General features: G+C 38.8%; 1 protein-coding gene across 2 annotated transcripts in view; it reads left to right on the forward strand.

Moving 5' to 3' along the window:
- Positions 1-22978, forward strand: part of FOCAD (focadhesin) — a 307210-nt gene that overhangs the window by 90279 nt on the left and 193953 nt on the right. For both annotated transcript variants that reach the window (XM_005898491.2, XM_070375958.1), the window contains 3 exons: positions 1658-1745; positions 8965-9167; positions 20455-20712. In XM_005898491.2, coding sequence (XP_005898553.2) covers positions 1658-1745; positions 8965-9167; positions 20455-20712 — 549 coding nt within the window. The remainder of the gene's footprint in view (positions 1-1657; positions 1746-8964; positions 9168-20454; positions 20713-22978) is intronic.

Here is a 22978-nt window from a genome sequence, read left to right on the forward strand (position 1 = left end):
TTGGGACCCCAAGGACCCACCAAGCTCCTCTGTCCGTGGGATTCTCCAGGCAAGAATACTGGAATGGGTAGCCATTCCTTCTTCAGGGGATCTTTCCAACTCAGAGACAGAACCTGGGTCCCCTACATTGCAGACAGATTCTTTTACCATTTGAGTCACCAGGGAAGCCCTCTAATCACACAAAAAATTTGTGACCTCTCAGAATCATGAACAATTTAAAGTCATCTAGTCTCATCCTCTGCCATTACTTTTCCTTATTTTAGGTGTCTTGATCTCCAGCTCTTTCTCTTCCACCCTTTGTTCTCAACAGGTCAGTCTCATGAGAAGCTACTTGGTGGCCTTTCCAATGATAGCCTGTGTGTTAAAGTCTTTCTTTCATTGGCAGGAGGATTCTTTTTACCACTGAGCCACCAGAGAAGCTGAAGATGTAGATATACATTTAGTAATTTGTACCAGAGTTGATGGCATCTCCAGGAATATAACTCTAGTTGTGTCAGACTAAGTTGATTTCTCTCTAGTGTTTCTTTAACACACAGTTCTATCTCACATTTCGTTTTTTAATTTTTTGCCTATACTCATGATTCATGGGAAATTTTCTGCTTGTAGAATTGTAGAATTCTGAAGAATTTGTTACAGAATTGTAGCTGCTGCTAAGTTACTTCAGTCGTGTCCGACTCTGTGCGACCCCATAGATGGCAGCCCACTAGGCTCCCCCATCCCTGGGATTCTCCAGGCAAGAATACTGGAGTGGATTGCCATTTCCTTCTCCAATGCATGAAAGTGAAAAGTCAAAGTAAAGTCACTCAGCTGTACCCAACTCTTAGCGACCCCATGGACTGCAGCCCACCAGGCTCCTCCGTCCATGGGATTTTCCAGGCAAGAGTACTGGAGTGGGTTACCATTGCCTTCTCCGACAGAATTGTAGACACTTCTGTAAATTTCAGAATGAAGTGATTTTAGCAGAGGGTGTTGGACCTTCTTTAGTTCCATAAAACATTATTGTTTTCTTTATTTAGAAACTTCAAATGACATCTTATGCCACTTGTATTTTCCTTATTAGAATTTAATGTACATGTGCTTTTTATCTTTTTTTTAAATTTCATTTATATACTTGGTGAAATTAATGACCTTAAGTTTCTATGGTTATTGCTTTACTATATTTACATATACTTAGTAAGTTACTGTAATTTAAAAATAATCTCTGCTTCTCTGGTACTAATGTTTCTTTTATTATAATAACATGATTTATCAAAATTTGTTAAGTGTAATTTATTATGTAAGTTGTATAGATGAGCGATGTCTGTATTACCTAAGTAGACAATTCAGCTACTTTCCAGAAATGAAATATTCTTAAGTATTTCAGGTATTTTTTATTGGTTTGCAAAGATTGACTGTTTTGAAGACTGCAGGTTTTCCCTCTGAATTAATATGGTTTATAACTTATTGCTCTTTGGCCAGATATGATAACATTTTGAGTTTACTTGTGACTGCTGTGGCATTCAACAACTCTTCCTTAAATAGAACAGGCTTACTGTGAGTAATTTTGTACAATAGGTTTACAATATTTCATGTTAAATGTACTTTTCCTAGATACAAATTATAAATCAATGGGTCTTGGAAACTTCTTCAGCTCTTTGCTTTTCTTCTTTTCCTTTAGGATTTTCCTGTTGAACCGGTCATAATTGGAATAGCTTTACTACTTCTACAGACTCCAGCAAGTCAACAGAAGCCAATCTTAAGTCTAGGTAAATAAAAATACGCTCACAAGAGTAACGTAAGTTAACATGAGTATTGGCAGGTGTCACTTGATCTACGTATTGTACTGTGCTGTAAAGTCCTATATGTTGTGAATGTCCGTTCTGGAATTTTTCCGTTTAGTCATTATCAAATAGAGCTTTCTTTTTCTTATCAAGGTGTTTTGTGCAAGATTCCATATACCATAATTTACCAAATATCTCAGCTGTTCGTTAGGACATTATGTTCTAAATTATATAGCAGTGACATTGGTAAATATTTTGAAGGGTGTGTCAGCTCATTCAGTTGTACAGCAAACAGAATCAATAGCATAAAACCCTTGAAGCAGAATAAGTATTTAGCATTTGAATTTACTTTTAAAACTCTATACACCTTTACTATTCAAAACTGGTGCCACATTGAATAATTTATGATTATTTTGTTAACCTACCTAATACAAATGAAGATAACATTCTTTTGACTGTCCAGTATTGACTTAAAAAAAAGTAAGGAATGGGGCTAAAGGGAGGCAAAAAATGTTCTGTTTAAGAGTAATGTGGGACAATGAGGTACCATCTCATGCCAGTCAGAACAGCTGCTATGAAAAAGTCTACAAACAATAAATGCTGGAGAGGGTGTGGAGAAAAGGGAACCCTCTTATACCATTGGTGGGAATGCAAACTAGTGCAGCCACTATGAAGCACAATGTGGAGATTCATTAAAAACCTGGAAATAGAACTGCCTTATGACCCAATAATCCCACTGCTAGGCATACATGCCGAGGAAACCAGAGTTGAAAGAGACCCCAGTGTTCATCGCAGCACTGTTTACAATAGCTAGGACATGGAAGCAACTTAGATGTCCATTGGCAGACGAATGGATAAGAAAGTTGTGGTACATATACACAATGGAATATTACTCAGGTATTAAAAAGAACACATTTGAATCAGTTCTAATGAGGTGGATGAAATTGAAGCCTATTGTACAGAGTGAAGTAAGTCAGTAAGAAAAACACCGATTCAGTATATTAATGCCTATATGTGGAATTTAGAAAGATGGTAACAATGACCCTATATGCAAGAGCGAAAAAGAGATAGATGTAAAGAACAGGCTTTTGGACTCTGTGGGAGAAGGTGAGGGTGGGATGATTTGAGAAAACCATTGAAACATGTATATTATCATATGTGAAATAGATCAACAGTCCAAGGTTGATGCATGAAACAGGGCACTCAAAGCCGGTGCACTGGGACAACCCTGAGGGATGGGATGGGGAGGGATGTGGGAGGGGGGTTCGGGATGGGGGACACTTGTACACCCATGACTGATTCATGTCAGTGTATGGCGAAAACCACTACATTATTGTAAAGTAATTAGACTCCAATTAAAATAAATAAATTAATTAAAGAAAGAATAACGTGGGAAAGAATCAAGTTTGCAGATCAACAAACAAGTCATACCTTTAAATTGTGGCTTTTACATTAGTATTGCCTCGCTTTACTTGGTCCAGTATAATACATGCAGTAATGTAGGATGTTGTCTAATTTGTGATGTGTATGTTATGATGCCATGATTCGTTGATTCATTCCCACTTTCATTTTTAAAACATGATTGAGGTAAATACTGATTGTGTAACTCCTTCTGGGCATTTTAATCCATGATTTTGAGGATGAATTACTCTTTCATTTACAGTGTCTTAGAAATAGCTTTAGCATATGGAAGGGACCCTGGGCTCTTTTAAGGGCTTTGATTCCTACCCTGCTTTTGCTTATTGGCCCTCTTCTCTTTGTACCTTCCTCCCTAGTCTCTTACTAAACTGTTTTTGCCTCCTCTCCTTAAAGAGTATACATGGCATCCTCCTATAGGTATAATTTTCCAATCCTGTTACTTATGACAATCATAGTTTTATTATTTTTAAAAAGCAGCTTTACTGAGGCAAATTTATTTACCATAGAGCTCACTGTTTTTAAATGTACAATAGCATTTAAAAGTAAATTTATGGGACTTCCCTGGTTGTACATTGGAAAAGAAGGGGACACGGGTTTGATCCCTGGTCTGGGAAGATTCCACATGCCATGCAGAAACTAAGCCTTGCACCACAAGTAATGACCCCATGCGCTACAACTGCTGAAGCCTGCAAGCTCTAGGGGCCACAGCTAATGAGCCTGTGTGCTGCGACCACTGAAGCTCTCATGACTGGAGCCTGTGCTCCACAACAGGAGAAGCCACGTCAGTGAGAAGCCCGTGCACTGCGACTGGACAGTAGCCCTCACTCACTGCGACCAGAGACAAGCCCACACAGCAACAAAGACCCAGCGCAGCCAAAAATAAATAAATTTTTCAAAAGTAAATTTACAGAGTTGTGCCGCCAGCTCCACAGTCTAGTTTTAGAACATTTTGCATCAATCCCTCTCCCCCAAATTTCTTGCACCCATTTATAGTTAATCCTCATTCCCACCCTCGGTCCCAGAAAAACACTAAAGTGCATTCTGTCTCTAAATTTGTCTCTTCTGGATATTTCGTATACATGGTTTTTGTTTTTGGACCAGAAAAAATTTTTTGATGCCCTACAGAATCTGCATTCCTAATTCTGAGGCTCCAGTCCTTCAATTATAGCTCATGTATGATAGGATAATACAGGATCAAACACTCCAGTACTTTTGTTGGAGAAGAGCCAAGTTTTCCTTTTGTAAACCAGTGTCTCTGATTTGAAGTTACCTTTGATAGAGTGAATAAACCATACTGAAAACTATTGAGCTAGTATATAATGTTGAAATGTAAATAAAAATCTATTGTTTCGTATATTGGGAAAGAATGCTCAAAGCAATAGGATAGCGGGGAGAATATTGATTATTTCAAGTTTTAAAAATACACAGCACTAATACAATGTTGGGGCTTCTCTGGTGGCTCAGTGGTAAAGAATCTACCTGCAATACAGGAGACACAAAAGATGCAGATTCAATCCCTGGGTTGGGAATATCCCCTGGAGGAGGGCATGGCAACCCATTCCAGTGTTCTTTTTTTTTTTTTTTTTTTTTCATTCCAGTGTTCTTGCATGGAGAATCCCTTGGACAGAGCAGCCTGGCAGGCTACAGTCCATGTGATTGCAGAGAGTCAGACACGACTGAAGTGACTGAGTGTGCATAATACAATGTTATGCTTCTTAATTACTAACACTGGCCATGATTGTAAATAGCAATTTGTAAAAATGCCTGCAAGAGCCATAGTACAGAATATAGAAATATTTGTATTACATGAATTTCATATTTTGTTAAAGATATTCAGTTCAGTTCAGACTCTCAGTCGTGTCCGACTCTTTGCGACCCCAAAAATTGCAGCACGCCAGGCCTCCCTGTCCATCACCAACTCCCGGAGTTCACTCAGACTCACGTCCATCGAGTCAGTGATGCCATCCAGCCATCTCATTCTCTGTCGTCCCCTTCTCCTCTTGCCCCCAATCCCTCCCAGCATCAGAGTCTTTTCCAATGAGTCAACTCTTCGCATGAGGTGGCCAAAGTACTGGAGTTTCAGCTTTAGCATCATTCCTTCCAAAGAAATCCCAGGGCTGATCTCCTTCAGAATGGACTGGTTGGATCTCTTTGCAGTCCAAGGGACTCTCAAGAGTCTTCTCCAACACCACAGCTCAAAAGCATCAATTCTTCGGCGCTCAGCTTTCTTCATAGTCCAACTCTCACATCCATACATGACCACAGGAAAAACCATAGCCTTGACTAGACCTTTGTTGGCAAAGTAATGTCTCTGCTTTTTAATATGCTATCTAGGTTGGTCATAACTTTCCTTCCAAGGAGTAAGCGTCTTTTAATTTCATGGCTGCAATCACCATCTGCAGTGATTTTGGAGCCCAAAAAAGTAGAGTCTGCCACTGTTTCCACTGTTCCCCCATCTATTTCCCATGAAGTGATGGGAGTAGATGCCATGATCTTCATTTTCTGAATGTTGAGCTTTAAGCCAACCTTTTCACTCTCCTCTTTCACTTTCATCAAGAGGCTTTTTAGTTCCTCTTCACTTTCTGCCATAAGGGTGGTGTCATCTGCATATCTGAGGTCATTAATATTTCTCCCAGCAATCTTGATTTCAGCTTGTGCTTCTTCCAGCCCGGCATTTCTCATGATGTACTCTGCATATAAGTTAAATAAACAGGATGACAATATACAGCCTTGACGTACTCCTTTTCCTATTTGGAACCAGTCTGTTGTTCCATGTCCAGTTCTAACTGTTGCTTCCTGACCTGCATACAGGTTTCTCAAGAGGCAGGTCAGGTGGTCTGGTATTCCCATCTTTTTCAGAATTTTCCACAGCTTATTGTGATCCATAGTCAATAAAGCAGAGTCAATAAAGCAGAAATAGATGTTTTTCTGGAACTGTCTTCTTTTTTCCATGATCCAGTGGATGTTGGCAATTTGATCTCTGGCTCCTCTGCCTTTTCTAAAACCAGCTTGAACATCTGAAAGTGCACGGTTCACGTATTGCTGAAGCCTGGCTTGGAGAATTTTGAGCATTACTTTACTAGCATGTGAGATGAGTGGAATTGTGCGGTAGTTTGAGCATTCTTTGGCATTGCCTTTCCTTGGGATTGGAATGAAAACTGATCTTTCCCAGTCCTGTGGCCACTGCTGAGTTTTCCAATTTTGATGGCATATTGAGTGCAGCACTTTCACAGCATCATCTTTCAGGATTTGGAATAGCTCAACTGGAATTGCATCACCTCCACTAGCTTTGTTCATAGTGATGCTTTCTTAGGCCCACTTGACTTCACATTCCAGGATGTCTGGCTCTAGGTGAGTGATCACACCATCATGATTATCTTGGTTGTGAAGATCTTTTTTGTACAGTTCTTCTGTGTATTCTTGCCACCTCTTCTTAATATCTTCTGCTTCTGTTAGGTCCATACCTTTTCTGTCCTTTATCAAGCCCATCTTTGCATGAAATGTACCCTTGGTATCTCTAATATTCTTGAAGGGATGTCTAGTCTTTCCTATTCTATTGTTTTCCTGTATTTCTTTGTATTGATCGCTGAAGAAGGTTTTCTTATCTCTTCTTGTTATTCTTTGGAACTCTGCATTCAGATGCTTATATCTTTCCTTTTCTCCTTTGCTTTTCACTTCTCTTCTTTTCAAAGCTATTTGTAAGGCCTCCCCAGATAGCCATTTTGCTTTTTTGCATTTCTTTTCCATGAGGATGGTCTTGATCCCTGTCTCCTGTACAATGTCACAAACCTCAGTCCATAGTTCATCAGGCACTCTATCTATCAGATCTAGGCCCTTAAATCTATTTCTCACTTCTACTGTGCAATCATAAGGGATTTGATTTAGGTCATACCTGAATGGTCTAGTGGTTTTCCCTACTTTCTTCAATTTCAGTCTGAATTTGGCAATAAGGAGTTCATGGTCTGAGCCATAGTCAGCTCCTGGTCTTGTTTTTGCTGACTGTATAGAGCTTCTCCATCTTTGGCTGCAAAGCATATAATCAATCTGATTTCAGTGTTGACCATCTGGTGATGTCCATGTGTAGAGTCTTCTCTTGTGTTGCTGGAAGAGGGTGTTTGCTATGACCAGTGTGTTCTCTTGGCAAAACTCTATTAGCGTTTGCCCTGCTTCATTCCATATTCCAAGGTCAAATTTGCCTGTTACTCCAGGTGTTTCTTGACTTCCTATTTTTGCATTCCAGTCCCCTATAATGAAAAGGACATCTTTTTTTGGTGTTAGTTCTAAAAGGTCATGTAGGTTTTCATAGAACCATTCAACTTCAGCTTCTTCAGTGTTACTGGTTGGGGCATAGACTTGGATTACTGTGATATTGAATGGTTTGCCTTGGAAACGAACAGAGATCATTCTGTCATTTTTGAGCTTGCACCCAAGTACTGCATTTCGGACTCTTTTGTTGACCATGATGGCCACTCCATTTCTTCTAAGGGATTCCTGCCTGCAGTAGTAGATATAATGGTCATCTGAGTTAAATTCACCCATTCCAGTCCATTTTAGTTTGCTGATTCCTAGAATGTCAACATTCACTCTTGCCATCTCCTGTTTGACCTCTTCCAATCTGCTTTGGTTCATGGACCTAACATTCCAGGTTCCTATGCAATATTGCTCTTTATAGCATCAGACCTTGCTTCTATCACCAGTCACATCCACAACTGGGTATTGTTTTGCTTTGGCTCCATCCCTTCATTCTTTCTGGAGTTATTTTCTCCACTGATCTCCAGTACCATATTGGGCACCTACCGACCTGGGGAGTTTCTCTTTCAGTATCTGTTAAAGGTATTATATTATTGTAATAACTGACAATTATGAATTAAGACTAATATTTAGGCAAAAAAAGTAAATTTGTAGTGTTGGAGTAACAAGTGTCTGTATTTCATACCACATTCAGGTTTGACTTCCAGGTGATTTAAAATACAATACTAGCAATTCATTGACATGATTTAACGTTCACTGTAGTTTTTTTTGGTGTAGTGGGGAAGTTAAGTTGATTAATAATCTCACTCTGAAGGAGGTTATTTGTAAAAATAACCTTTTTCAGTAAATCAGCATTCATTCAATAACTGTGAAGAAAGTTTATTCTTTAATTCATCCTGTTCATAGTCTAAGGGAGACTACACATATAAGTAAATTATTCTGCGTGTGTGTTTGTTTCCATGTTAAAAAAAATCTTTTATAAACATGGGTTGTATTCCATGGGGAATGGACTTTGAGAATTTGCTGATTTGCTTCTTGGTAATTACTGCTGAAGGTCATCCGTGCTTCACCTTGTTTACTTTTGCATCGCTTGATACAATTCTCAGCTGGGCTTGAAAGAGTAGTGCATGTGTTGATTTTGTTATCCGTAGATCAGGAACTCTGGTCTCTTGGCTCAGTTTGTGAGGGCAGAGGATCTGACAGGGTATAAGAACAAAAGTTGAGTTGAATTTTAAAGAAATTCATATTGACCTGAAAAAAAAAAAAGTTGATTTTACTTTATGATATGAATTTTCTCTAAGAGCATCCTCAAGTAAAAACTAAAAAGTTCTGTGCATTAATAGCTTATTTTTGCTGAGTCAATTTTTATGTTCTTTTTATTTCTTAAAGGATCAGGTTTATCATCTTAATTGTATATATGACCCAATTGTAAAGGGGCAAGAAAGCTCTTTGCATATTTCTCTTAAACAAAACAGCATTTTGTTTGACTGCAGTATTAATTTTGAAAACTGTGAATTGTTGTTTGGATGACCAGCTCTGAAGCTCCTTTCTTCTGCTGAGAGTCAGAAGATCCCAAAGTCCTCGTTGCTGCTAGTGATGCCACTTCTGCAGATACTGTCTTCTACTGCCTTGGAAGACTGTATATCCGTGGATGAAGAAGGTCCCTCTAGGCAGCAGTTGGCTGTAAACCTTTTAGAAATGGTGCAGCAGGAGCGCTACAGAGACGAGCACCGAAAGGTAACCACTTTATCCCTGTTTCTCTTAACATAAAGTTTAATCAGTTATATGGGATTTAAGTCACTGCCAGAAATCTCACATCCTGATGATATATGTGTTTGGGTTTAAATCCTGTCGTTGAATTTTACCACTCTGTCAGGCACTGGTGTAGATGTTAGTGTATTCTTCTGGACTGTGGTGGGGAGCGTAGTCCTGCTTGAAATAAGTGTTGGAAATCTGTCTAATCTTTTTTGCTTGTTGAGTTTCCAGTGTCCATTAGTGGTTAAAGGTCCTAAGGAATCCTGCAGGAAAGCAACTAGTTCTAGTTAACTAACCTAGTGCTTCTGCAACACATGTGAGCATGGAGCCTTTCTTCCCCTTCTTTATACTGTTAAATAGTGCAGTGTAATTAGACCTGCAACAATCCATGGTGGGGAACTGCAATTGCCTGGAAGTTCTGGGATCTGTAAGAACTAAGACTTGACTTTTGAATATGGCACCTTACGCTGTATTCCCCAGCACATGGTTCTTGATGTCCCTGTGTGTGTTCCTACTCCCTTCAGCCCAACTGTCACACTTCATTCTGATCCGTGCCTACTGGGCTTACCCCATTTGGCTTTGTCAGTCTCACTGGTCCTGTTAGAATAATGGAGAAATATAAGTAATATCTTGTTAGTGGCTGAATTCTAGGCCTACATTCATCATATTTTTTTCTGTTTAGGTGCTTGGGTTTTAACTTTAGTAAAATGTGATGTGTGTGTCCTAAGTCACTTCAGTCGTGTCCAGCTCTGTGCAACCTTATGAACTGTAGCTTGCCAGGCTCCACAGTCCATGGGATTCTCCAGGCAATAATATTGGAGTGGGTTGGCATGCCCTCCTCCAGGGGATCTTCCTGACCCAGGAATCAAACCCTCATCTTTTACATCTATCTGCGTTGGCACGCAGGTTCTTTCCACTAGCGCCACCAGCAAAGCCCAGTAAAATGTGATAGTACTTCCCAACTATAAAGGGTTAAAGACGGTAAAACTGGTGAAGCATCTTAAGTTTCCGGAGACCAAAGACATTACATAAATGCAAGCAAGTGCCTTAGTTGTTTTGTTTGCAAAAGTAGAGATACCACTAATAACGTATTGTTAAATGTTCTAGCAGCAGAAATCCAGGCATTGTTGGGGATTCTTGGTTATGTTCCCTGTTTGATCATGCAGCAGAAACTAGCCTGCAGGCATATTGAATGTATGCTGTAGCCTCCTTGATCCTAATTGTTTGACTAAAGCATAAAACTTGAAATAGGTAATTGATTTGCATTAAAATAAGAGAGTTCTTAACATCTGCTCTGATAGAATGACAAACTGTGACCCCAAATTTCTAATAGCCTTTTACCTCCCCTTGTAGTTTGCCCATATAGAACACAAATTGGATTCTGAATGGGGGTGGGGACAGGGTACTATGTCTGAGAGTTCTGTTCCTTTAAATCATGAGTGATATTTACTGAGGATCACCCTAAATCTAATGTGTAAGTACTCAGCTTATTATTTGCTCAGGTGTGTGTGAATCTTATTCATCAGCACTGCATGGTGGATTTTCTCTTTAGCAGCTGGTGAAGAGGGAGGAGGAAGGAATACTATTAGGGTGTAAATGTCCTCCTGATGGTAGTGTGCTGCTGTATTGAGGCTTTCAGTGGATATATGATCTCCCTTTTGAAAAATTTAAGCCACAGTTTACTGTTGGCTTTTCTCCTACGCCTGTCCAGACCCTATATTCCAAACATACCTATAAATTTAACCTGCCCCAAACTCCCAGTTCTCCTCCTGAATCTTTGCTTTAGTACATAATGCACTTTTGTCTCCTCTGCCTGAACTACTCGTTCTTCAAGACCCAGCCAAGTGTTTTCAGCCTCCCTGAGTCAGAATTTATTACTCTGTCTCCTTTGCATCCAAACACTTTCAGCATTAGTGGATTGTGCTGTGTGTCTTAGTTTAAGGGGATTATGTTGTGTGTCTTAGTTTAAGGGGATTATGTTGTGTGTCTTAGTTTAAGGGGTACATATTTGTACCTCCAGCTGTGCCGTGAGCTCACCCAGGGAAGGAAGCTTGGCCTTTTTCATACTTTGCCTTTTTTTTTTAAGCACATTAATATTTAAATTGCAACAGTTGTTGAACTTTTGATGTTTTTTCCACCATAGGTGTTTCTGCATTATCTTTTTCAGCTGATCATGGATTGGAAAATTAAAAACACTTTAGCAGCGGTGAAACTGAGTATTTTCCACATATTCAAGGAAATAGATAACACCCTAGCTTATTTATTTGTCTTTGCATCCTCCACACCTGACCTATTGTTTACTACGTAGTAGACAGTCAAGAAATTTCTGTTCAGTGAGGAATGTATGCTTCTGATACAAATACAGATCATTTTACCCTCTTGATTTATTACAGAAACATTGTTTAGAATCACAGATTTTTGTTGTTTATATTTTTATTATTTCATTTTAAATTGGTGATTCTGACTTGAGTATTTGGCTTAGAACTAAAGCATTTCTTCAGAAGTATAATTCTTTTCATAAATAAATCCAAGGGTAAATATTACCGTACCATGCAGTTCTCTGTTTCCTGTCTATTTCTTTTTTTTTTTTTCCTTAATTTTTTGGTTATGCTGTGTGCCATGTGGAATCGTAGGTCCCTCCCCAGGGATTGGCCCACACCCTGAGCTGTGAAAGTAGAATCCTAACCACTGGACTGCCAGGGAATTCCCTACCTGAAGTGTTGATAACAATGAAATAAAACACATTTTAACTTCTCTCAGTTTCTAAGAATTAAAAAGTAAAATATCAAAGCAGCCATTCATCTCTTTAAAAGATTAGCATAATCTAATAAACTTCTTGGAGAAGGCAATGGCACCCCACTCCAGTACTCTTGCTTGGAAAATCCCATGGATAGAGGAGCCTGGTGGGCTGCAGTCCATGGGGTCGCTAAGAGTCAGACACGACTGAGCGACTTCACTTTCACCTTTCCCTTTCATGCACTGGAGAAGGAAATGGCAACCCACTCCAGTGTTCTTGCCTGGAGAATCCCAGAGACGGGGGAGCCTGGTGGGCTGCCATCTATGGGGTCGCACAGAGTCGGACACAACTGAAGCGACTTAGCAGTAGCAGCAGTAATAAACTTCTATTTGTTTATTTATCGTGTAAGAAAAACAGGATCCTTTGTATTAGACTATGACAGGTGATGTTTAAAACCTATTTGTGTTCTCTTAGGTGAAAAACATCAAATACTAGTCGCAACTCTAAAGTCCTTAAAATTTTGCTGCCCCTACCCCCAGAAAATGGGGGCAGGTGGTAGTGAGAAGAAAGCACCAGGGTATGAGTCAGGGTCTAGTTAGGAGAGAGAAGCCACACTGATAATTTAAATAAAGAGAAACTTAGTACAGAAATTATTAACTAGTAAAAGGTGTTTAATTACTGAAAGCAGTAATGAGGCTCTAAGGAATATTGCCATAATAAATGTTGAGAACAGCTTCTACTTCTGAGAGTGAGGCAGGGGACACCCAAAGAATGAACCAAATGGATCTCCGCACTCAAGGCTGAGATCACAGCCTGGTGGGAAGATTGTAGCTATGACCTGCTAGCTGGTGAAGTGTGTGGGGTGTCACAGGCCAGAGCTGGCCCATAGGAAGCTATCTGCTGGAGTCTCTTGCATGCCCCTGGCAGCCAGGGATGGGTGAAATAAAGCAAGAAAGAGACTTAATAGTCAAATTCCTGCAGTTATACAGTAGGGCAAGATTCATCTTTGGAGAACTATTTTAGTCAACAGAAAGATTTAGAGAAAGTATGACTGAGGTAGGATCTGTCATACATTTATTAATTGGTATTTTTGGATAAAGTACTTTGTTCGTACTTAAAGCACTGTGAGCTTTATTACCTTTTAATAAAGCAGTACTAAGTAGGTTTCACTCATTTTCACTTTGAAGTAGTATATAGTAAGCAGAAAGTATTTTGAGTATTGTCTCTTAAAAAATCAAAATTTATAATATATTGTTGTTGTCCTATTTATAGCTGAAGTTAAGATTTATTGAGCACATGCTCTATTTAAGAAGTTATGTGGATCAACTCTTTTCTCACAATAACTTTGAAATAGTTTTGTTTTGCTGTTTCCACATGTGTGGCCTTGGTTGAAGGCCTAATGGTTGAAGCTCTCCGGGCTCTGGCCAAATAGGCAACAAAGCCCTGCTTCATGTGGTTGTTTATTAAGCAAGTCTTATGTTCAGGCTCCATTCTGAGTACTTTGCCATGTATTAAGTCATTTGATTTTATCCCAAACTCTTTGAAGTAGGTATTATTATTATTGGTCTAATTTTATCCAAGAGTTAACTGAAATATAGAGAAGATAACTTGCCAAGGGTCATGCAGTGAGAGTCTGATTATTTTTTAAAATAGATTTATTGAGATAAAATTCACATACATACATTTTACTCATTTAAAGTTCACAACTCAGTGGCTTTTCGTATGTTTACAGAGTTGTGTATACAATACTACAGTCAATTTTAGAATACTTTTATTACTCCAAAAAAGAAAGTGAACTGAAGTTGCTCAGTCGTGTCTGACTCTTTGCGACCCCATGGACTGTAGCCCACCAGGCTCCTCTGTCCATGGGATTCTCCAGGCAAGAATATTGGAGTGGGTTGCCATTTCCTTCTCCAGGGGATCTTCCCGACCCAGGGATCGAACCCAGGTCTCCCGAATTCCAGGCAGACACTTTATAATATTCCATTGTATGAAGCTACCTCATTTTATTTTTTCATTCATCTATTGAACATTTGGGTTTTAATTTTTTTAAGAAAATTTTGTTTATTGTGAATAATGCTGTTGTGAATACTCCTGTACAAGTTTTTGTGTGGACATAGATTTTCATTTTTGGGGGGTAGATAACCTAGGGAGTGAAATTGCTAGATCATATGGTAACCATGTGTTTGATCATTTGAGGAGCTGTGAGACTTTTCCAAAGGGACTGTATCATTTTACATTCCCATTAGCAGTGTGTGAAGGTGCCAGTTTCTCTATGTACTTGCCAACACTTGTTACTACCTGTCATTTTATTACAACCATACTAGTGGTTGTGATGGGCTTCCTTGGTGGCTCAGATGGTAAAGAATCTGCCTGCAATGCAGGAGACCCAGGTTTGATCCCTGGGTCACGAAGATCCCCTGGAGAAGGGAACGGCAACCCACTCTAGTATTCTTGCATGGCGAATTCCACGGACAGAGCAACTTGATGGGGTGATAAGCCTGATGGGGAGTCCACGGGGTCGCAAAGAGTCAGACATGACTGAGAGACTAACACAGGAGTGGTTATGAAGTGCTATTTCATTGTGGTTTTGATTTACATTTCCTTGATGATAATCTTATAGTACTCATTTTGTAAGTGAAGAAATAGAAATTATGGAGGTTAATTAACTTCCCCCTCATTACACAGGGAGTGGATGTAGGACTTAGATTCAGGTTTTGTCTGTTTGACAAATAGAGTTTACATTTGCCTACACTCTATTGCTGCCACTTTGATTTTATTAACAGTAATTTATCATCTTTGTGCTGAACTTGGGAGTTAATAACAGTATTTCAGATTTACAGGAAAACAGTAAATCAATAGTAAATTGAAGTAAACTGGTTTCTTAAAAGCTTTTGATTGGAAGTTAATAGGAATTAGATCTTGTGCTTCTATCATTGTCTTCTTAATAACATGGATACAGAGAATGGTTGTCTTTCGGTGATAATTAACCACTACCAAGGCTTTTAACTCTTGATTAGATTCTTTATAGATGTATAGAACAGAAAGTGAAAGTGAAAGTGAAGTCGCTCAGTCCTGTCCGACTCTTTGCGATCCCATGGAATGTAGTCTACCAGGTTTCTCTGTCGATGGGATTTTCCAGGCAAGAGTACTGGAGTGGGTTGCCATTTCCTTCTCCAGGGGATCTTCCTGACCGAGGGATCCAACCCAGGTCGCCTGCATTGCAGGCAGACGCTTTACCCTCTGAGCCACCAGGGAAGCCCTGTATAGAAGAGAAGGACACTCTTATTAAGGCTTTATCTATTCCAGTCTTCTGTTTCTGGTCTGGTGAGTAATTAAATCCCTTTTTGCACAGACCTGTGCTACTTTTAAGTGTCTCTAGGTTTGTTCCACACTCCCTCTCCTGGTCAAATCCTGGCCTCACTTGTTAAGCCTGTTTTAGTCCACATTATAGAAAATTGTTATTCTTTTAAGTTAATGAAAATCCATATTGTTCACCTGCATTCACAATTTCTTTTTCAGTCCTCTTTAGACAAAGAAGTATGAACAGATATTGTTAGTATTCCAGTGTACCTGAACATTTTTATTAAGATTTTTAAAAAGTAAAGATTTGCAACTGTTTTACATATGTAGATGTGCACCATTTCATATTCACTTAAATGTTACTTTTCTATTGTTTCTTCTCTTTTTATTGAGATATAATTCATTTAACATAAGCCTGTCTTTGATCTTTAAACACCTACCTTCTCCTCTAAAACCCAGGGCCTACAGCACTCCACGGGGCCAGGATTTGGTGGCCGGTGCTGAGAGAAAAGCCTTGGTGCACCTTTGCGCTGGGATCATGCCTGTGGCAGCTGTCACTCAGTGGGACAGAGAGACCATTCTGTGATCTCTTAGTCAACGTTGTGCCTTTTTCCTGTGACTCTAACCTTAGGCAAACAGACGAAAAACAGAGCCTAAACCTGGACTAATACTTTAAGCACAGTAGGATTACTTTTCTGTTTTAATATGTTGACTCCGTAATATCACTGCTGCCTAGTCAATTTATGGTTCATGGTGATTTCCAATTATTTTTCTTTTATAATCGTATCCAGCAATTGTATTTTTCTCTCCTGAAGATGACAAGGATAATATTTTCCTTTATTTTGCAACTTTAGGCACTGTGCTGGGTGCTTTGTAGATACTATTTCTTTCTCAACCTCAATAATTTTGGCAGGGAGATAGACATTACTTCCATTTTATAGATGAGGAAAATAAAGCTCAGAGAAATTGTGTAACAATTTTTAATAACTGTCTAATAACTGTCATGGCTGTGCCAAAATCTGGTCTTTTAAATCTGAAGTCCAACGCTGTTTGTCATTAGACTAAAGAACTTGACTCTAGTCTTTAATGAATTTCATTTTCTTGGGAAAAAAAATTCTTAGCGAGACAGGACTATAATAAATAAAGTATTTTTAATACAATGAAATGGTTCAAGAATCATAAATGGTATACAATGAGCAGTCTCTTTCTCACCTTTGATTCTGGTTGTCCAATTTCCACACTCTCAAAATGAAGATGAAGATTAGTAGTTATTAATTTTTTCTGTTTGTCTAAATACTTTTGTGTGTGTGTGCAAGTCCATGTGAGTCTTTAATAACGGAATAGTTATACTCTAGAGATTTTTGATTTGTCTTCAGTTCAGTTGCTCAGTCGTGTCCGACTCTTTGCGACCCCATGAATTGCAACACACCAGGCCTCCCTGTCTATCAACAACTCCCGGAGTTCACTCAAACTCACGTCCATTGAATCAGTGATGCCATCCAGCCATCTCAACCTCTGTCATCCCCTTCTCCTCCTGCCCCCAATCCCTCCCAGCATCAGAGTCTTTTCCAGTGAGTCAACTCTTCACATGAGGTGGCCAAAGAATTGGAGTTTCAGATTCAGCATCAGTCCTTCCAAAGAACACCCAGGGCTGACCTCCTTTAGAATGGCCTGGTTGGATCTCCTTGCAGTCCAAGGGACTCTCAAGAGTCTTCTCCAACACCACAGTTCAAAAGCATCAATTCTTCAGTGCTCAGCTTTCTTCACAGTCCAACTCTCACATCCATACATGACTACTGGGAAAACCATAGCCTTGACTAGACCTTTGTTGGAAAAGTAATGTCTCTGCTTTTTAATATGCTGTCTAAGTTGGTCATAACTTTTTTTCCAAGGGGTAAGCGTCTTTTAATTTCATGGCTGCAGTCACCATCTGCAGTGATTTTGGAGCTCCAAAAAGTAAACTCTGACACTGTTTCCACTGTTTCCCCATCTATTTCCCATGAAGTGATGGGACCAGATGCCATGATCTTAGTTTTCTGAATGTTGAGCTTTAAGCTAACTTTTTCACTCTTCTCTTTCACTTTCATCAAGAGGCTTTTTAGTTCCTCTTCACTTTCTGCCATAAGGGTGGTGTCATCTGCATATCTGAGGTCATTAATATTTCTCCCGGCAATCTTGATTCCAGCTTGTGTTTCTTCCAGCCCGGCATTTCTCATGATGTACTCTGCATATAAGTTAAATAAACAGGATGACAATATACAGCCTTGACGTACTCCTTTTCCTATTTGGAACCAGTCTGTTGTTCCGTGTCCAGTTCTAACTGTTGCTTCTTGACCTGCATATAGGTTTCTCAAGAGGAAGGTCAGGTGGTCTGGGATTCCCATCTCTTGAAGAATTTTCCACAGTTTATTGTGATCCACACAGTCAAAGCCTTTGGCATAGTCAATAAAGCAGAAGTAGATGTTTTTCTGGAACTCTTGCTTTTTCCATGATCCAGTGGATGTTGGCAATTTGATCTCTGGTTCCTCTGCCTTTTCTAAAACCCGCTTGAACATCTGGAAGCTCACGGTTCACATATTGCTGAAGCCTGGCTTGGAGAATTTTGAGCATTACTTTACTAGAGTGTGAGATGAGTGGAATTGTGCGGTAGTTTGAGCATTCTTTGGCATTGCCTTTCCTTGGGATTGGAATGAAAACTGACCTTTTCCAGTCCTGTGACCACTGCTGAGTTTTCCAAATTTGCTGGCATATTGAGTGCAGCACTTTCACAGCATCGTCTTTCAGGATTTGAAATAGCTCAACTGGAATTCCATCACCTCCACTAGCTTTGTTCATACTGATGTTTTCTAAGGCCCACTTGACTTCACATTCCAGGATGTCTGTCTCTAGGTGAGTGATCACACCATCGTGAGTATCTTGGTCATGAAGATCTTTTTTGTACAGTTCTTCTGTATATTCTTGTGAATGTGAAGATCGACATTGTAGGAATCAGGGAACTAAAATGGACTGGAATGGGTGAATTTAACTCATGACCATTATATCTACTACTGCAGGCAGGAATCCCTTAGAAGAAATGCAGTAGCCATCATGGTCAACAAAAGAGTCTGAAATGCAGTACTTGGATGTAATCTCAAAAACGACAGAATGATCTCTGTTCGTTTCCAAGGCAAACCATTCAATATCACAGTAATCCAAGTCTATCCCACAGCCAGTAACACTGAAGAAGCTGATTTGTCTTATCATACTCCAAATATGTGTGTGTGTTTGTACATATTTATGCAAATACAAATATATAGTCCCTATGCTTCTCTTTAAAATAATCTCAGCATTTCAGGCGCACTGTATGTATCTTGTATTTTTCTGTGTGAGGTCTTTCCATATCAGAAAAGATAAAGCTTCCTCATATGTTTTTATAATGGCATTTATTTTCAGATAAAAGTGATCTTCATTCTTAAGCATATACTTGAAATAACTGAACAGCTATGTCCTCACAAAAACTTTTACAGTAATATTCATAGCAACATTATTTGTCATAGCCAAAAAGTGGGAAAAAACCCAATGTCCATTAATTGATGAATGGATAAACAAAATATATACCCATATAGTGGGATATTATTTGATAATGAAAAGAAACGAAGCATTGATAGATACCAGTCAACCAGAACATGGATGAACCTTGAAAAAGTTTTATTTTATGTGAAATAAAAGAAGCTAGTTACTAAAGACCACATATTCTGTGGTTCCTATTATATGAAATAGCCAAAATAAAAGATTAATGGTTGCCAGGGCTTGGGGATCAGAGGGAATAAAGAAGGACTTTTAATGGACATTGGAGAAGGAAATGGCAACTCACTCCAGTATTCTTGTCTGGAGAATCCGATGGACAGAGGAGCCTGATGGCTACAGTCCATGGGGTCACAGGCAGACATGACTTAGTGACTTACACTTTAATGGGCATGGAGTTTCCTTTTGGGGTGAAGAAAAATGTTCTAAATTTAGCTGGTGATGATGGTTATACAACTTTATGAATTACTAGAATCCTCTGAGTTATTAACTTTAAAAGCCTGGATTTAATGATATGTGAATTATATCTCAATAAAGCTATTATTAAAAAGTTTTGTAAGGCTTAACTTTTACTTCTCATCCTTTCAGTTGTTACCCTTATCCATGTAAGTGAGTCTCTAATAATTGGACAGTGATACTCTAGAGATTTCTAATTTGTCTCGTTACACTCTAAATGAATTATTTTTTGAGCAGGCAATATCTAATTCCTCTTTAGTGTCTATGGCTTCTTCTGGGGTGTTTGGGCACACCGCTCACAATGGCAGAATTCTATCCAGTCTCTGACCCTGACTGTACCACTTGACTTCCACAAGGAGCCATTGCTCAGATTGACTTAAGCATAACGTCTTCTTTGGGTATCATTTCAATTTAGAGCTGTCAGGCTGCTGCTTCTTGCAGGAGTTATCCACAAACTATTAATGAATTTCCAGACTCCAGCTGAACCAGCTCTGTTCCTATCAACATACTATTACAAAAATGAATTGTCCTCAGTCCAAATCTGCCATCTGCCCCAAGTTGCCTCTTACTGGGGCTTGGGGATGGGCAAATACAGTGTTGTTGCTGTTGTTTTTTCTATATCCGTTCTCACTGGTAAATACCTCTTACATAGTAATGGCTTTTTCCAAACTCTGTTGCCTCTGGATTTTGTATATTGACCCCGCCCCCCTTTTTTTTCTCTGCCTTGCTTGCTCACTCAGTTGTGTCCAAGTCTTTGCGGCCCCATGGACTGTAGCCCACCAAGCTCTTCTGCCCATGGAATTTTCCAGGCAAGAACACTGGAATGGGTTGTCATTTCCTACTCCAGGAAATCTTCCCAACCCAGGGATTGAACCTGTGTCTGTTGCATTTCCTGCATTGGCAGGCAGGTTCTTTACCACTAGCACTGCCTGGGAAGCCCCAACAGGGAGCGAATGGTAAACATGAGGAAATTTTTTAATAAAACTGTTCTAGGGTTTCCATCTGGCAACTCTTTTCTTTTTGTGTAATCCTGTTAGCTCAGATATATGCAGAGAGGTTTGGGTCAGGGACTGAAAATTTTGTATTCATTTTGTTGAAAGGATCGATTTCTTCTATTTCTTGAAATATAAAGAATGAATGAATGTCAGAAATATATTTCTGACAGATTTATCTCATTTATTCATACTTTTTTGTGTGTTTATTTTTCAGCTCTCCTACAAGCTTGCGTTCCCCATAACCAGCATGTATGGTTCAATATTTACAGCCTGGAGGATCCTTGAAGTAATGAGAGAAGAGTCTGCGGCAAGTGACTGGTTGGCTTCCGTGGAGTCATTGCTCCCTATAACCACAGTGATCCCTGCTCATGTTTTTCTTCTGCTGGCTTACCTCCTTGTTGAAGATAAGGGACGAAATCTTCACCAGATACTGAAGGTCACTACAGAATTAGCCCAAGCCGATTCCTCTCAGGTAAAGCAAGAAAATAATAGAACAGTAATGAGGGAAAAGCTTGATGTTGGAATCGAAGATTATTCTTTCTTTGTGGATGATTTTTATCAGTTTTAAAGTACAGGCTTCTTTTTTCTTTGCTATCTTTATTTTTCCAATTTTTTCCCCTCCTTCCTCTGAGTTGATGTATATTTAATGAGGCGAATATTTTCTTTAATGAAAGCACTTCAAGTGAGAATCTACACAGGATGCTAATCTGCTGTTTTTGTTATTGGTGGATTTGCTAATTTTTTTTAACATTTTCATTAACTCTTGCACCCTATTCCAAGATGCATGGCCCTTGGTTCTAATATCAATCTTTTAAGGTGGAAAAATTAATTAATTCAGAATAAATGTGCCTATATAATAGGCATTAATCTCTTTTTAACTTCTTGGAATTTAATCGTATTTTTATTCAGTCATTTAATAAGCAAAAAAAATACTGGGTCCTTGCTATATATAGTACTGATCAACATGCTGGGATGTGAAGACAAGTCATTTTTTCTCTCTGTACAGTTCTTGGAGTATAATAAAGACGTCAGACATTATTAATAAAGTCCCTCCTCCCCTTTTAATGAACCATATATTTAGCATAGGCATCTGTAGTTTTTTTCCGTTGGGTAGAGTGTCTAAAATGTATTTCCTATGAAGGGAAGGATTTCATAACCAAGTCGGTATAGTGTTTTTATTATCTTCTTTATCTTAGTGCCTGTGCTTGTATTCCTTTTTAAGCACGGTATGGAAAAAGTCCATCTCTTTAAGGAAAGTTATATGTTCCTTTTGGAACACAATTTGATAGTAAAGGTGGGATAAGTGTGTTTCTTTAAGATGTGAAATTAGTGCATGGGGAATTCTTTTTTGTCCCCAACTTGTCGCACTAATTCCCTTTTGTCAAGTAAACAACTGCTGATATGTAACAGAAGTTTCCCCTCTGACTAGACCTTTTCTGGTCTGGTTCTGCAAGTGGATCCATAATGTACTCAAAGCACCTTTGTCTTATGGTGTGAGTAATGCGAGTCATTTCAGCCTGCTTCCTACTTTCTCTCTCCCTTCACCTTCTGTAACAATCCTGGTTCTCCTGGGTGCTTTTTTCACTGTTGACACCTTGTTGGATGATCTCTTTAGGATAGTATATGCCTGGAGATCATCTGAGGAAGTCATTCAGTAGGTTACCTGACCTATGTTTGCCACTGGTATAAAACATATGTCATATCAATATGTGTATTGATACTCAGGAAATACATTTAGTCTTTGAAGTTTTAGTGTGATCCAGTATTCTTATAAATATTTTTCATGTGTGCCATGAAATGGAAATGGTTAGGAAGCACTGGAGTGACCATCCATCCAGGTTCATTTATTTATTCAATAAATGTCCTTTAAGAAGCAGTGCTATTAATATAAATTAAAGTAAATATAATGCTTCTGTTGATAATTTCTCAGAAGTTTTGAAAGAAATGAGAAAAAAAAAGTGTAATTTTGCTTGTTAGGGTGATTGGTGAGGTAAAATGTTTAAATATAGTTACCCAAATTCATGCAGCAGCAAAGGCAATGTAATTAATTAATAAGAATTTACAAGTGGAGTTAAAGTCTTTTGAAAAGTATAAAAGAAGACTAGAAGTGGGAGATCATGTTCTTTTCTTCACTTTTCATTATGAAGTAACCATATCGTATCATTTCTCTGGCCTTTAAATAGAAGGAAAAGCAGCCAAAAGGATAAGAATGAGTATTTTGAAAGAGCATGGGTGTACCTAAGGCTGATTGTTGTTGATATATGACAGAAAACCACAAATACTGTAAAGCAATTACCCTTCAATTAAAAAAACAACCCCCCCTCACACACAAAAAGAATGAAAAAGAAAAAGCAAGTTCTCTAATTGTGAATAACTCCTTAAACTAGATTCAAATAGATGCGTTAAGGGTCACGATCTCTTATTGGAGGAGTATTTTCTATTTCTTTCGTCAAGTTGACATGACTACATGACATGTGTTCTTATTTCATGTGTGTTTGACCTTTCTTACTTTATAAAAAGATAGTGTTGTATTTTAGCAATCATTGGCTCAAATTCATGGGGGAGTAGATAAATACTAAAGAAAAGTCTTAGCCTACTAGTAAGCAGATGCTAAGTTAATAGGTAGGTAAAAGTAGGAATTTAAAGGCTATCTTCTACCTCTATATGGGCTTTCTTGGTGGCTCAGATGGTAGAGAATCTGCCTGCAATGCAGGAGACCTGGATTTGAGCTCTTGGTC

This window comes from Bos mutus, chromosome 8 (genome assembly GCF_027580195.1).
Source record: "Bos mutus isolate GX-2022 chromosome 8, NWIPB_WYAK_1.1, whole genome shotgun sequence".
NCBI lineage: Eukaryota > Metazoa > Chordata > Mammalia > Artiodactyla > Bovidae > Bos > Bos mutus.